This window comes from Acanthopagrus latus, chromosome 20 (assembly GCF_904848185.1).
Source record: "Acanthopagrus latus isolate v.2019 chromosome 20, fAcaLat1.1, whole genome shotgun sequence".
Taxonomy (NCBI): domain Eukaryota; kingdom Metazoa; phylum Chordata; class Actinopteri; order Spariformes; family Sparidae; genus Acanthopagrus; species Acanthopagrus latus.
This window is the reverse complement of record NC_051058.1, coordinates 4,974,936-4,988,969: the sequence shown is the minus strand read 5'-3', so window position 1 is coordinate 4,988,969 and position 14,034 is coordinate 4,974,936. Positions and strand designations below refer to the sequence as shown.

General features: G+C 40.9%; 1 protein-coding gene across 3 annotated transcripts in view; it reads right to left on the bottom strand.

Moving 5' to 3' along the window:
• Nucleotides 1–1,105: 1,105 nt before the first annotated feature.
• uts2r2 (urotensin-2 receptor 2) overlaps nucleotides 1,106–14,034 on the bottom strand; it is a 24,185-nt gene continuing 11,256 nt past the window's right edge. For all 3 annotated transcript variants that reach the window (XM_037080922.1, XM_037080923.1, XM_037080920.1), the window contains 2 exons: nucleotides 11,816–11,939; nucleotides 1,106–2,035 (listed from right to left, as the gene is read on the bottom strand). In XM_037080922.1, coding sequence (XP_036936817.1) covers nucleotides 1,899–2,035; nucleotides 11,816–11,939 — 261 coding nt within the window. In that variant the 3' untranslated portion in view covers nucleotides 1,106–1,898. The remainder of the gene's footprint in view (nucleotides 2,036–11,815; nucleotides 11,940–14,034) is intronic.

The window sequence follows — 14,034 nt, the reverse complement described above, 5'->3', positions numbered from 1 at the left end:
AATTTCAGAAAGACCCAAAATAAATTAACTGTTGAACCAAACTTTTTTTGTGTGTGACAAAGTAGTGTGTACATTTCAGTCATTCCATCACAGAGAAACTGAGAGTTGTAGAAATCACTGGAATGCAAGACTGCCATGATATACATGTTCTTCACAAGTGTATGTAAACTTTTGACCACTTTCTGACCACAACTGTAAATGTAGGTCAGTGTCTACTGAATTTGCCAACAGATTATCAATTATGTAAGATGAGAACTTTTCCACTGGATTAATTAACATTTTTAACATATTTTACAAATGTTTTATTGAGCATATCCAATGTAACACTTCATTTAATCTAGGTCTAAGGTCTGCAAATTTCGGTAGGTGATTATCACAGAAATTACTTCCCAGTTACCTCACAATTGATTAAAAATGTCCCCAACATGACTTTTATAGTAATATTCTGCTTTTCAATAAGCAGGTAATAAATAGCTGGAAAGTGCTTTAATACATTTACAGGAAGAAATTATAACAGGTTTCTGCTTAACATCTGATCATGCTGATCATGCTTTTTTAATTTCAAACTAACTTCCCCTCTGCACGCCACTAAATTGAAGTATATTGCCGCAGCTTAATCTCCAGTTAGTTTCTGCCCAACCACTGCAGGTCAGTACAGTAAAGTATTTAAGCGTGTTACAGCCACTTCCTTCTGGTTGAAAGCTTAGATAACCAAGTCAGAACCAGCTATGCCCCTTCATGGTCTTATAAAATACCAGGAGCAATTTACTTTATATTACTTTTAAATGACGGGCAAAAGAATCTGAATCTCATGCAACAAGACCCACTCTGCTACTGACTCTAGATTCCTTTTTAACGTATGATCCCACTGCAATGAGAAACTTCACTCGAAGTCAGATGATAAGAAAAGGAAGCTATTAATCAAAGGCCAAAGAATGAAGAAAATAAACATTTAAGCCTGTCAGAAGCTAAAGACTGAAACTGCATTTTTGACATCTACACTCAACAATTGATTCAAGTTCCGAACTTCAGAAACTATCAAGCAGAAATGATAATGGAGATGGTGTATTGTTCAGGGCAGTAGAGCAATCAAGAGGCAGACACATGAATGATACTGGTTGCTTTAATGAAAACGGAATATTAATCTGAGTACTCAAGTGTGCTGATCTCTTAATGATCATATTGCAGTGAAAACAGATCAACGAAAGCTAGTCGTGAAGCAAAGGGACATGGACTTCTGATTCTGCCAGTATTTCATTTTAAACCGTCCTCACCAACCACTGACGTACATGGTAACATACTGGAAAGAGTCTTCAACAAGGAGAGGGTTCTTCTCAGAAGAAAACACCTCCTGAGTATTCTGAGCAGGGATGTTGTGAAGTAAGGTCTATTTACCAGACTTATGTCTCCTTAAAAAAAGAAAAAAAAGAAAAACACACTGACACATCTGGAAAACACACAATCCCTCTTTACACTCTTTGACACCATTTCAGACAAAAGGCAATCGCCGCTCAAGCCATCCACCCCAATGGTCAAGAGGAACAGATTGTGAAACACTTCTACTACTAGCAATTACAGTATAATGGTGCAAAAAAGAAAAAAAAACTGCAGTAGAAAAACTGGATAAAAATACAAAGGTCTGTCACAAATAGGAAAAAACCTCTCCAGACGAGATGGTAAAAGCATGTGCCTCTTTTTCCGTAGCACAATCAGCAAGTCATCATCTGCGAATGACAGAAAATTTCAGATATTGACCGTGCAGCAACAGTGTCCCGATGTTACAAGCAAAACCTCCACCATATAAAAATCCTCCTTCTTCCTTGTCTCTCCCTTTTGCTCCCTCTCTTTGTTGCAGGGCTTTTCCAAGCCGGTGAACACTGCTGTCACCAGCGGGTGCCTCAGGGAAGGGTGGGGTCAGAGATGGCGTGTGCAGGGTCACAGGTGAAGGACACGGTGATGGCGTAGCGCGTCCCCCACGTCACCCTCTCCACGCGATGGAGGTTCTCCGAGCCGGAAGAGAAGAAGGAGACTCTTCCTGGGCAAAGAAAGAATGAGAGGGACTGTTTAGGGTAAAGGATAGAAAAATGGTTAAACGGAGTAGTTCAACATTTTGGGAAATATGCTTATTCTGTAGGGATGGGCTCAACTCATCAGACGTTATTAATTGATGAAATTGATCTGGGTTGATCAGAAGTTACTATAATTATTATTTATTAGAAACATATTTACCAAATGAATATACAGGATATTGACACATTTTACTCTCATGATATTCATACTTCTAAAAAAATACATTATCAGTACCGGATGCTTTTCGGACGATTAGTCACTCAATCCCATGTATTTGGTTTTCTTTCTAAGACTGAGATAATAAGATTGATATTGACATTATGTTTGAATTACATACAGGACTGTGAGTGTGGACGTGGTGAGCTTGGTGCCTAGCCAGGGAAAAGAGCAAAAAAAATGCAATTTTCTGTAATTCTAGGATACTGACTTGCTGCCCCTTACTGATCCTGTTTTTTTTTTTTTTTTTCTTCAAAGACAAAAGTCAACCATTAAAAATGGAGATGCAACATTTAGATTCTTGAGCTTGGTAGGCATCATTTTAAAAGGACTGAATTAGACTCACGTTATTCCTCCTGCCTCCTACATCGCTACTATAGCTAAACTGCTGCTAGTCAAGAAGTAGCTCTAAGATCTCAGGCCAATGTCACGCCAGCTGTTTCTGCCTGCCCCCCATTGCTGTTTTATACTCAAGAAAGGCTCAAAATAAATGTTATTTATTCATCTTTAGCTGTGTTGGGAGCTAGAAAAACGTGTCTTTAGGCTAAACTAGGCTAAAGACAGATTTAAATGAATCCTCATCTCAGTCTTAGAAAAACGGTAATAAGCTTATTCCCCTAAATGTTGGAACTGTTGATTGTTCATGTTGAACTGTATGCAGGCTATCTGAAACACAGAAAGGCAAAGACAGAAGCCTGAATCCTAAAGACAGAAAGTGGCCACGAGGACACGCTCAGCTTACTGCAGGATTGTAATTTAGTAAATGCTAAAATGCATTACTTTGCCTGTCTGACTTTTTAAACATTATTTTCTTTCTTTAACTGACTCACAGTGTGAGCTTTGGGAGGTTACCGTGGAGTAAAGTCTCTCTTATTTATCAGAGGCTTTGCTGGGCCAGTTAATGAGCTATTACCTTTTACCAGTCAGTCTGGTTCTTTCTAAACACAGTCTGCTCCCTCTTAGATCAACATCTGCATTAATGTTTACATATATCTAGTCTGCGGTTGTGCTCATAATTAAGAGATTTATATTTGAACAGTTTGCAGACTCTTGTTTTGTTACAAAACTTCCAGTTTCTTTGCAAGGGTTATCTCACAAATGTGAATATGAATAAAAAGATGGAATTATTGTACACCAATTTGTTTGCCTACTGTTTTCTGTCCAAGGAATGCCAACCACATGTGTGTGTGCGTGTGTGTGTGTGTGTGTGTGTGTGTGTGTGCGTGTGTGTGTGTGTGTGTAGGAGCAGGAGGATGATAAATCCCTCTGGCAGGGTAAAGCTGACGACGTCAAAGGATATCAGTGCTCAGTTCAACAATGGAGTTCACATTGAGAACCCAAAGAACGGGAAATAAGAAGAAAGAAAATTAATGAACAAAAAAAATCAGAAAATGGGCATCAAGACAATAAGCGATGGTCTGCTTGTTTTACATAATTGACGAGGCCGGCATTTTCCACTGCTCAAATTAGCCACACGGATTTAGGACAAAGAAATAATCTTTGGAAATAATCCCTTGCATTTATCAATATAACACTCCCAGTGTTTACTGTGCAGGGCCTGGCAGATTCAGTACAGTCAGCAGAAAAGATTTGTAGAGACACAATGGAGGGAAATGCAATGGAGAATATTTAACAGGGTTCACTCATCCAGAAATTACTTTCCAGGGCATTTACAGTACAATATTCAGAAAACAACAGATGCTCAACTCAGTTTTTTGTTTTTTTCCTTAAAATTACCATGGAGTTATCATATTTCAGATCTGTGCTCATATTAATATTAAAATGTTTAACAATGGTGATCACTAAATAGTAAGGAATGCTTTGTTTGAAAAACCTATGAAACAAATGCTTAATGCTTAATGAGCAGAGATTCCCAAAATGTGGGCCGCGAGACGTCATTTACAATAACTAAATAAACTACCAAAAAAAAACAAAAAACATCATTCTTAAGTTTGGAAATGGCTGCAAAGAATAACATACTCTAGACTCAAAGTGTGTAAATGTTAGATGTCATATTTAGTCCCTGTAGGTCCCTGTTAACTACAACCCCAAGTCCAACAAAAAGGTTGCTTATCCTTTGACACAAACTCTATTAAAAAAACTGTACAAAAACAATATATTTACATATGTTACTATGTAAATGTTGTATTGGTAAATATCACTGTGAATAACTGACAGCCTCCTCCAAACTGCAACAGTCAGAAAACTACAGTAAATCGTACTAATTTCTGAGTGCTGATAAACAGCAACATCATTCTCTCCAAGTAGTAGTCCCACTACTTGCTACAATTTGGTGTGAGAAGGTGGCAGTGAGAGACAAGTGTTAACTCGGCTGAGTCCCTAGGAATGAGTCTGACAACCTCACAAGCCACGAATGCATCCAATTGTGGACTTTTTGCCAAATTATACCTGAGTCACTCCAGGAGATCCTGGAGGGGCCCAGGTTTATTTAAAGACTAAACAACTTTAATTAGGGCATATTTGAAACTGTTTACTCGAGCCAACTTGGAGAAGCATTCTTTTGTTCACTTGAGTCAGAGCAATACCCTTTGTTCCAGGCATCAATCCATTTCAATTAACTCTGCCTCGTATGAAAAGGCAGAGGTGAGCAGTCCCGGAGCAGGACATGAATGGATTAGCAAAGTCTATGAGGCCCTGATTCCCAGTGTGTACAAGAGTATGGAGTTTTTCTAAAAAAAAAAATCAGGTTCTGTTTGAGTGCAGGAGCTAAAGTAACTATCATAAGAGACTGAACCCTAAAACACCCCAGTATAGTTAAAATGTTTTCTCTACCAGGCCCTGTAGCGTTTCGACTTCAATTTACAATGAAGTCGCAAAGAGTGAAATCACAAAGGACTACGTCATGCTGTCTGTCTGGTTCTGAGTTTTAACTTCTCCCCAGTTGTGTCTGTAAAAACACGGACGCAGACAAATCACCTTAATGTTGAGTCTCCTTTAACTGTTGAGCTGACAAGCTGAGCAGCTGTACAGAACACTGGCGTAGTTATGTGTGTGTGTGTGTGTGGGTTTGGTCTCAAGGACGCGCCACACACAACGTCACTGATCAATTAGTCTCTGACACTAATAAATGTAATGTGTACAGCATTTATTATTTCTAAACAATCAGTATTTTTTTTTTTTACTTTACTTTCGTCTGCTTTCTTTCTGTAGTAAAATGAAAGTAGCCATGAATTTTTTTGCCAATGAGTGATTGGACTATGTCCAACAGCAGTGTTTCCCGCACATTAATGTATTTGTGGGGGTCCACCACAATATTATCGGGGACTTTCTCCAAAAAGCTAACTTTTTGAAAGACGCACCTGTAAAACAGTAATAAAAGCCTCACAACCCTGCAAAATGATTCAAACTGTCAGAATTGAATTCAGTCCCATACAATTTTGCGAGTCTGGAAGAGCCACACAGTTACACTTTATCCCCATCCTAGTTAGCTCGAGAAACCAGAAGTCTCCCTCCCTTTCATTGTCAAGAGGACTACAACAGTCGCAAAAATCTTTTTCAGCATAACTGACACGTTATTATTTCCTAACTGTACGTTAAGTGATTTTCTGTATGAATAGAATATACTTTATTGTCCCCTAGGGGAAATTTGTCATGGAATCAAAGTGCGTGGTGCATCGTAGTAGCTGCCCTAACAGACAATAAACACACATAACAATACATATAACAGCTAGAGCCGTACACATAGGCTACAAACACTCATGACACATCCAATGAAAGATTAAAAGAAAATAAAAAAACAGAACACCAAGTTATTGCACACTTTCCTGGCTTTAGCGTACAGATCTATTTAAAATTTTGATGAAAGTGGGTGCGAAAGAGTATTTAAAACGGTTCAATTTGCCTTTGGGGATTCTGTACCTTCTGCCTGAAGGCAAGAGCTCGTATTCCGTTTGAAGGATGTGGGACGGGTCTGACAATACCCTCCGTGCCTGCCTGAGTACAGACTGCTCATAGATGGACTAAGAGGGAGAGCCTGTCAGTCCTCCACATCACCTTCATAACAGTCTGTACCAGGCGCTGCAATTTAGATTTGGACTGTGTGGAGAGACTGCCGAACCACACTGTCATCCCATACCTGATGACACTCTCCGTCACTGCCTGATAAAATAAAAACATTATGTTCTGGCTGGCACCGAACACCTTCAGTCTGCGTAAAAAAAAAAAAAAGTGTGGAGCTGATGCAGCAGACTGTGAGCCGTAGTTTCCCCACTTGAGCTTGTTAGGTGAAGCAGATACGCCAGGGGGTGGAGGAGCGGCAGCGTCGACCTGCTTGCTCCAGTTAGCGGGCCTAGAGTCACTCTTGCAGCAAAAAAGGAGCATAAGCGAAGAGGTCAATGTGTCTGTGAGAGGTCACTACAGCTCAAACACAGCCAAAATCAGACATTACCGGAGCTTGTGTGAGTAAACAGCTCGAGTCAAGCACAGAGAACTCAACCAATGAAGCCAACCAACCAGTGGTAGGAGAAGAGCCAGTCTTCCTGAGCAGTATGATTACCCCCTCTGCAGTTGAAACAGAACAATGCAATGACAAGGTGGAAAACGGAATGCATTCAAACTGATTTCCCTTGTTAGATCCATGAACTTTATGAGCAAAAATCCACATGACAGTCGCATTTTTATGATTGCAAAATTCGGTATATTGTTACATCCCTAGAAAGAAGCATTAAAGGGGAGCTCCACTAATCTGAAGTCTCATAAAAGTACGCAAGTGATGCCACTAGAATCACAAGGCACAAGATACCTAGACTGTGGGTGCATTGTGATCAATCAATCAAGGCATCCACAATCAACCCTTCAGGCATATTGTAAAGCCTGTATTTAACATCCTCTTGCTTCTTATTTCATGTAACCTCACTGACTAGCAGATCAGTACAGGTATAGCCAATCATTCACACTCCACAGGCTGAAACAGGTTCAGATACTGTTGGGCTCGCATTTCTGTCATTAAATTCATGCCTCTTACTAGGCTGGTCTGCTGTGCAATTGAAAAGGTAGGACAGGTTACAATAGCCAACTTAGAAACGCAATGGAAAATGTGATATCACGCACCGGTTAGAGTCCCATCACAGAGGAAAGGGAAGAGTTCAACTCTACTGCCACACTAGATGCTATCACTGAGAGAGCACTTAAGAGAGAGCACTTAACTTTGTCAACATTTTTTTTTTTTTGCGTATAACAGCCATGCATCACTGATTTGCACGTAATGAGGTCTTTGACTTCAGTGACAAGTAGGTTAAGTGCGCAATGCTAAGATGATGCTAAATCGCACATGACTCATCTGATTCTGATACCACGGTCTCCTGCTCGAGCGGAAAGCCCACACAACACCACGAGCACATTCACAAGGCGCACAACTCATCGACACACGGTCCAGTCAACGTATCGATTGTTCCCATTTCACCTCAAAATTAATGTATGGAGGATCACACAGGCTGGAGGGTGTCTCTTGGGAGGCCGGGATGACGATAAATGACATGGGCTGACAGTCAATTGAAAATGAACATTCTGGATTGATTTCAGATGGATTTCTCCATTGCAAATTCAATAACTTTGGGTTTTGGACTGGTAGTCAGAATAATAATGGCAACAAAGTAGGAGTGGGCAGTATCCCAGTTTTGTCACTGGTGTCACGTTCTGCTACAACATGAATTTTGCAACACTGTCAGGAATGTTTTAGCACATTAATAAATAAGGTTAAAGGTTAGAGGGCTAACCACACACAGAACTAAAGTTACATCCAGTACCTACTGTTTTCCCCCCGATAATGCCCACTTCGTTAATACAAACGTGTGAAAGGTAAACAAAGCAGCCCAATTTCTTAACATCATCTGCACAGCCTCCCAACTCCAACTAAAGATCCAGTGGATGGGACATTTCAGTGTTACAACTGGAAAACATTTATACATGTGCGCCAATCATTTTACTTAAAGCAACGTTAAAAAAAACAAAAAAACATAATAATACATGGACTGGTAGCAGTGTGAGTCAGCCGTGTTATGTGCCAGGAATCACACCAGACATTTTATTGTATGCGGTGTCTGTATGTGTGCAGAAGCAAAGCCACCAAGGTCAAGCGGGGGTTTCAGGCGGCAGCCCAGCTGAGGTTATCTAATTCCCCTGTGGTTGTCTAAGCTGGCAGGTTAGCACCTACTGGTCCTTCAAATGCTCCATTTTTATCAGCCGATGCCAGCCAAAGCCCTTATCTCTCTATCACATATCTACTTTTTATCCATCTCCCAGCCATTTTCTGTCCAACTTCCATAGCATCTCATAGTCCCAATGGGGATGCTTTCACATTTTCCAAATCCATCAGTCATCTCCCTTCTTCTTTTCCACCTTACTTCCTCTGGAATGTCAGCAACACTTGCACCTACGTCCCCCTGATTCTCGCTGTCACTTCATTTTCGACTTGTGCTCTCTCTGACAGCCAAGTCCTGATTGTTTTCCCGGTGTTATAATCACCCCTTTTTGGTAGCTGTCACCTCAATGAGCCATGATTATCTCAGCGAACTAATCATCCGTCCAGATCTCACCAACTCAAAACTTGACAGTCAGCTGCCCAGCATGTAACCTGAACAGTTTCCCAATTACATAATGGGATGAGGTGTGTTCTTAGCAGGGACAAATAAATGATCTAAGCTACTGATGCACTATGCATTGTGTTTTGCTACATCTCCTACCTGGTGCACCTCTCAGAATAAAAACTCATAGTGACAGACTTCAGCTTTGACAGGTCCATCTTATTTTGATTCTTGAGAAAGCACCAACGCCGCTGAGCATTAGAAATCTACTGAGGAGAATCTCGGAGAATAGACAACAATCTTCCCTCACGTCCCATCCCTCCTCTTCTTCACCCAGCAGGTTTGAGATCAACTCTGTCACTATTCTCTCTGTTGTCTGAAGGTTATTCTCACTTCATTGATGCAAGATGGCCATGCTAGTCAAAAAAAACAAGTCACAGAAGACAAAGCGGCAGGAAAGATGCAGTCACCATTTATTACCATAAGTCCTTCAGTCAACGTCCCTCACCACTCCCTCACGGGACACTGTCAATGGCCCAGGGTGCTTCACTGTAGCTCACTGACTGGCTAAGAGGCTGGGGAATATGGAGAGGGACGGCAGAGTCGGGATGGATGACATGGAGGAGCAGGAAGCGGGAGGAAAAGTGAAAAATTATAGGTGAGGAGAGAGGAGGAGGACTGTCATTTTGAATTGCCCATTGATTAAAAGTGACAGAGGAGTTGGATTAGAGGGCAGGTGATGATGGACAATGGGTGAGATAAAGGGAAAGTGGAAACTGTGGTGGCGGAAAAAGGGAAGGAAGGGACAAGGTGAACAGAGACAGCAGGGGATGGTTTGCTGTCAGATATGACAGAGTGGAAGTAACGCTGTCAGGAAGCGATAACAGTCTCAGGAGATGTTTTCCATATTGAACAGATTCACTAAGCCTCTGCCCATTGAGGAGCAATGCCATTTACAAATGCCACATATTAGAGCAAAGCAGGGAACTTCTGAGATGCTGACTTTATTGCAAATTACACTTTTTGCCTGAAGCTCTTCAAGGGCTTGGTGACACCAGCAGCAAAACAGCAACATTTTGGAGTTAAATCGGTTTCGATGGAAGTGCTGCAATCGGCAGATCAACTAAATCTGCAGACAACTTATGCATAACAATAACATTTCACACATAAATATGCGCCACTGACAGATAATAACAAAATGACCAACAAAAAGAGGCACATCTTACAATCAGTGAAGTAAGATTATACACATTACATCGGTTGCGTTGTAATGAGAAATAACAGTGCCTACATGTACTGTCCCTGTCAAATAAATACACCTATTGAATAAACTGTACTGGCTGGGTAGTGACTGAGCCAAGCTGCCTGCTGCTGCCTGTGTCACTACCTGCTGGTTAGCAAGATAGCTAGCTCAGTTGCTAACCAGACTGCTAACTACCAGTTAGACTACCAGCTAACTTTTAGAGCTTTCTAACTGGCAAATACAAGCATGTCCTCAGCTGACAAGCGTGTCACTAGTTAGCTCGGCAGGTAACATAGTTTTCCAACTACACCTGCAAGAACTCACTACAGCCCCCATCACACATACATCGCAACCCCAAATTGTGTGTTTTACCTGGAGAAGCTAATGTCCAATGTGTAGTGTTCCACTGAGTCCATGTGTGAACAGAGCACGTCAGAGTTCAAACACTTCACAGCGCCACAGTGGGTGTGTTCATGATGTACGAAGTGTAGTTTCTTCTGACTTTTTTCTGTTTGCCTGTATATTGCAAGGTTTCATTGTTGCCCTAACAATGTATTTCCAGTAAGCGAGAACATGTTTGTGTTATGTCACCAAGCCTTGAGAGCCACCTCTTTCACAGTGCCACTTTTCTGCTGCGACAGGCCTGAAATTATTTAACTGAATATTAAATCAGTATTATATTTACTTACTTAATGTAATTTGACTATTACTACTACTGTGTTCTCCATATCTCCTTTATTCTCGTTCTCTCTAGTTTTTTTTTTTTCCTTTTTTGAGAGTGTTGGACTGTAGAGTATTGAAACAAATTTATGATCTTGACCTGCAGTATATCAATAACGCTGGCTTGACTAACACAGTACATTTCCAACTTGGCCCTCATGGAAGAATCCACAACTTTCTTTGAGGTTCCAGAACTAAACCAGATTGCTTCCATTACCTTTCAGACATTATTTTTGATTTTAGAAACACTTGCAGGACGTAGGAGAAGTACAGCAAAAGAGCAGTTCAGAAGATGTCTGAAACAAATAGGTAAACTCACTGACTTACCTGTGATGTCCCGTGTTACAACAAGAAGGTGTAGGTCATTTCACCATGTGCTTTTAATTCTTTAATATCCACTGACTCAGCATTACCAATATATCCTTATGTAGACCACTGTATTTCCTATGAGGGCAAGATGTTGTTTTGTCAAACCCTCAGGGTGCTATAAGTAATAAAGCCTAATCCTCTGCACCTGCACTGTACAGCAGTCTGTGTTGCTGAACACCCACTTACAGAGGATTACGCCCACTTTGCTACACATTTTGAAAAACACTGCCAGATTCCCTAATGCAGACAAGTACAGTAATTATAATGGTAAGCGTAGCTGCAATAATGAAATCCTTTATCTAGCTTTCATCACTTACTTTAAGTGCGGATTAATAGGCTTATATACACAAAGCCAGGGGTTACAAGGTGTTTGCTGATAGTCTGGATTTACACTATCCTGCCTTGCAGCAGATCACAGCCTTTTAACCTGCAGCAGGAAAAGGCACTAAATTGACACTATAGCCTCATACACGCTGCCTTTTCACAGTGCTCGATTCTGCCACGCTGTCCGTATGAAAGTTACAGAGGCAGAATGGGGGAACAGTTCCGTTCCACCTCTGATGCCCCAGAGGAGGTCACCCTGTCTGTCCTGCCTAAGGAATCTCTGAAAAGGGCTTACGTTAGGCAAATTTAGTCTTCACTAGTTGGTAGGTACCTGTCCGTGGCTCCACTGTCCGGTTGCCATTTTGGTCCATGAAGACAAATCTTCCCCCAGTGAAGTCAGAGCCGTAGTCAGACAGGTAGAGTAGTGATGTGTAGTCAAAAGAGCCATAAGTCACCTGACAAAGTGAGAGAGGAGAGAGGTAGAGAGCACCCATTAAAACATGACTGTTCACAATACACTGACACTGATACCAAGTCTACAGCCATGCTTGTGGCTCTGTGGTGGCTATACTGTACTTAAGCACAGCGGTGCTTGGGAGCTCACATCCTCGCATCCAGGACACTGAAAAAAAATTCTGCCTGACCAGGGCTCATAACATCCAGAGAGACACCTCCAACCCCCACCATGGACCATTCTCGCTGCTGGACTCCGGAAAGAGGCTCCGCAGCCTTCGTAGCAGAACAGGCAGGTTCCATAAAAGCTTCTTCCCACAAGCCATAAGACTGTTAAACACAACATAACAATCCCTCCATCCTCCCTCACACACCCACATACTCCAACATACACCCTGTAATCACCTTACAGTGCAGTGGGATCAAAATGCTGAATGAAATATTTGAATGACAAAGAACTTTCATTTTTGGTGAATACAGAAATATTCCGTGCATTGCCACCAAACCCCAGAGCAGCTTCTTCCCTCACTTCATTTCATCCTCGGCACTCCGCCAGTACCAAAAGGAAAAAAAGAAAAGAAAATGCACAGTGCATTCTTATCCCTTCACTTCTTCACGTTTTGTTATTTGCAATTCTTAAATGGAAGAAATCTGAAACAACCAGGACTCTTCTTGGAGTACCCTAACTGAACAATGGAGGGAGAAGGGCCATGGTAAGAGAGGTGACCAAGAACCCCGACACTCCACCAATCTGGCCTTTTTGGCAGAGTGGCAACACTGAAGCCTCTCCTCAGTAAAAGTTAAGGAAAGCACCTAAAGGACACTCAGACTGTGAGGAACAAGATTCTCTGGTCTCATGAAACAAGGATTGAACTGTTTGGAGCCCTGACTTGAACCCAAACAAACATCTCTGGAGAGACCTGAAAATGGTGTGTAAACTGCTCAACAAAAATTAATGGAACCCTTAATTGTCACAGTATAACACCAAGTCAGTTCAGGGATATCAATTTGTCCATTTAGGACTTCACTTTTTTACACATTTTGTAATGTTGCAGCTTTATGCTTAAATCATTTAGAGTAATTTATTTCCTCATCAATCTCCACTTAACAAACCAAGTGGAAATAGAATAGTGGAGAGTCGAAAAAAAGTTATGGATAACTCCTGAATTGACATAAATGTTTCGGTTTGAATTTGATGATTTTTACCAGAAGGTTCATAAAGATCTCAGCAGACATCCCTGTTTTGTCAAAGGTTTTTAAACTATTTATTTATTGCTATAACTCACTGAACTGTTGAGGCATCTGTCACAAAACTGATCCGTTTTTTTTTCTTCTCTTGGAAAATGCGGAAATGGATAAAGGAGAGATGAAACATGCTATTAGTACACATTAACTCTGCTTATGACACTTCTTGGAAAACAGCCTTTTGGCTCTTACCTCCATATTAATATTTGTTACCTCATCGTCTCCCAATGCCCCTCGACAGCTGGAAATATGTGATCTGAAAGGACCCAATTCTTTACCCCATCTGTCTCTCCCGCCATTTTGGGACTTATTGGCTAACCCAACCCTCATTTAAATGTAAATGGCCCCTGACGTCTTTGGTGGTGAATTTTCTCCCCATCGATCATACTGCTGATAGGGTGTCACAGCGGCAGTTGTAAAAGGGCAGCACAGAAAGTGTTTTATCTCATTCATGGCAGGGATAAACGGCCTTCATAATTAAACTAAATTATATGTGCAGACATTACTGTCAAGCGTTGTATTCTCATTCGTGACCTTGGCCTGTCTTGCAGTTCAAGGAAATTAGTGCACCACGCTGTTAATGCAGTTATCATCCCTGTAAAATTGCCTCCAGACTTGGTTGACTTGGAAATTGAAACAACAGCACTTGGATCAGTTTGAAAAGACACTGAACAAGTAAAAACTTACATTTCTGGCACATACATACAGCCATTAATAAGACCAAATATCATATCACAATATCCAGATAATCATATATATATATATATATATATATATATATATATATATATATATATATATATATATATGTATATATATCTATATATATATATATATCGAGAGATAGATCGA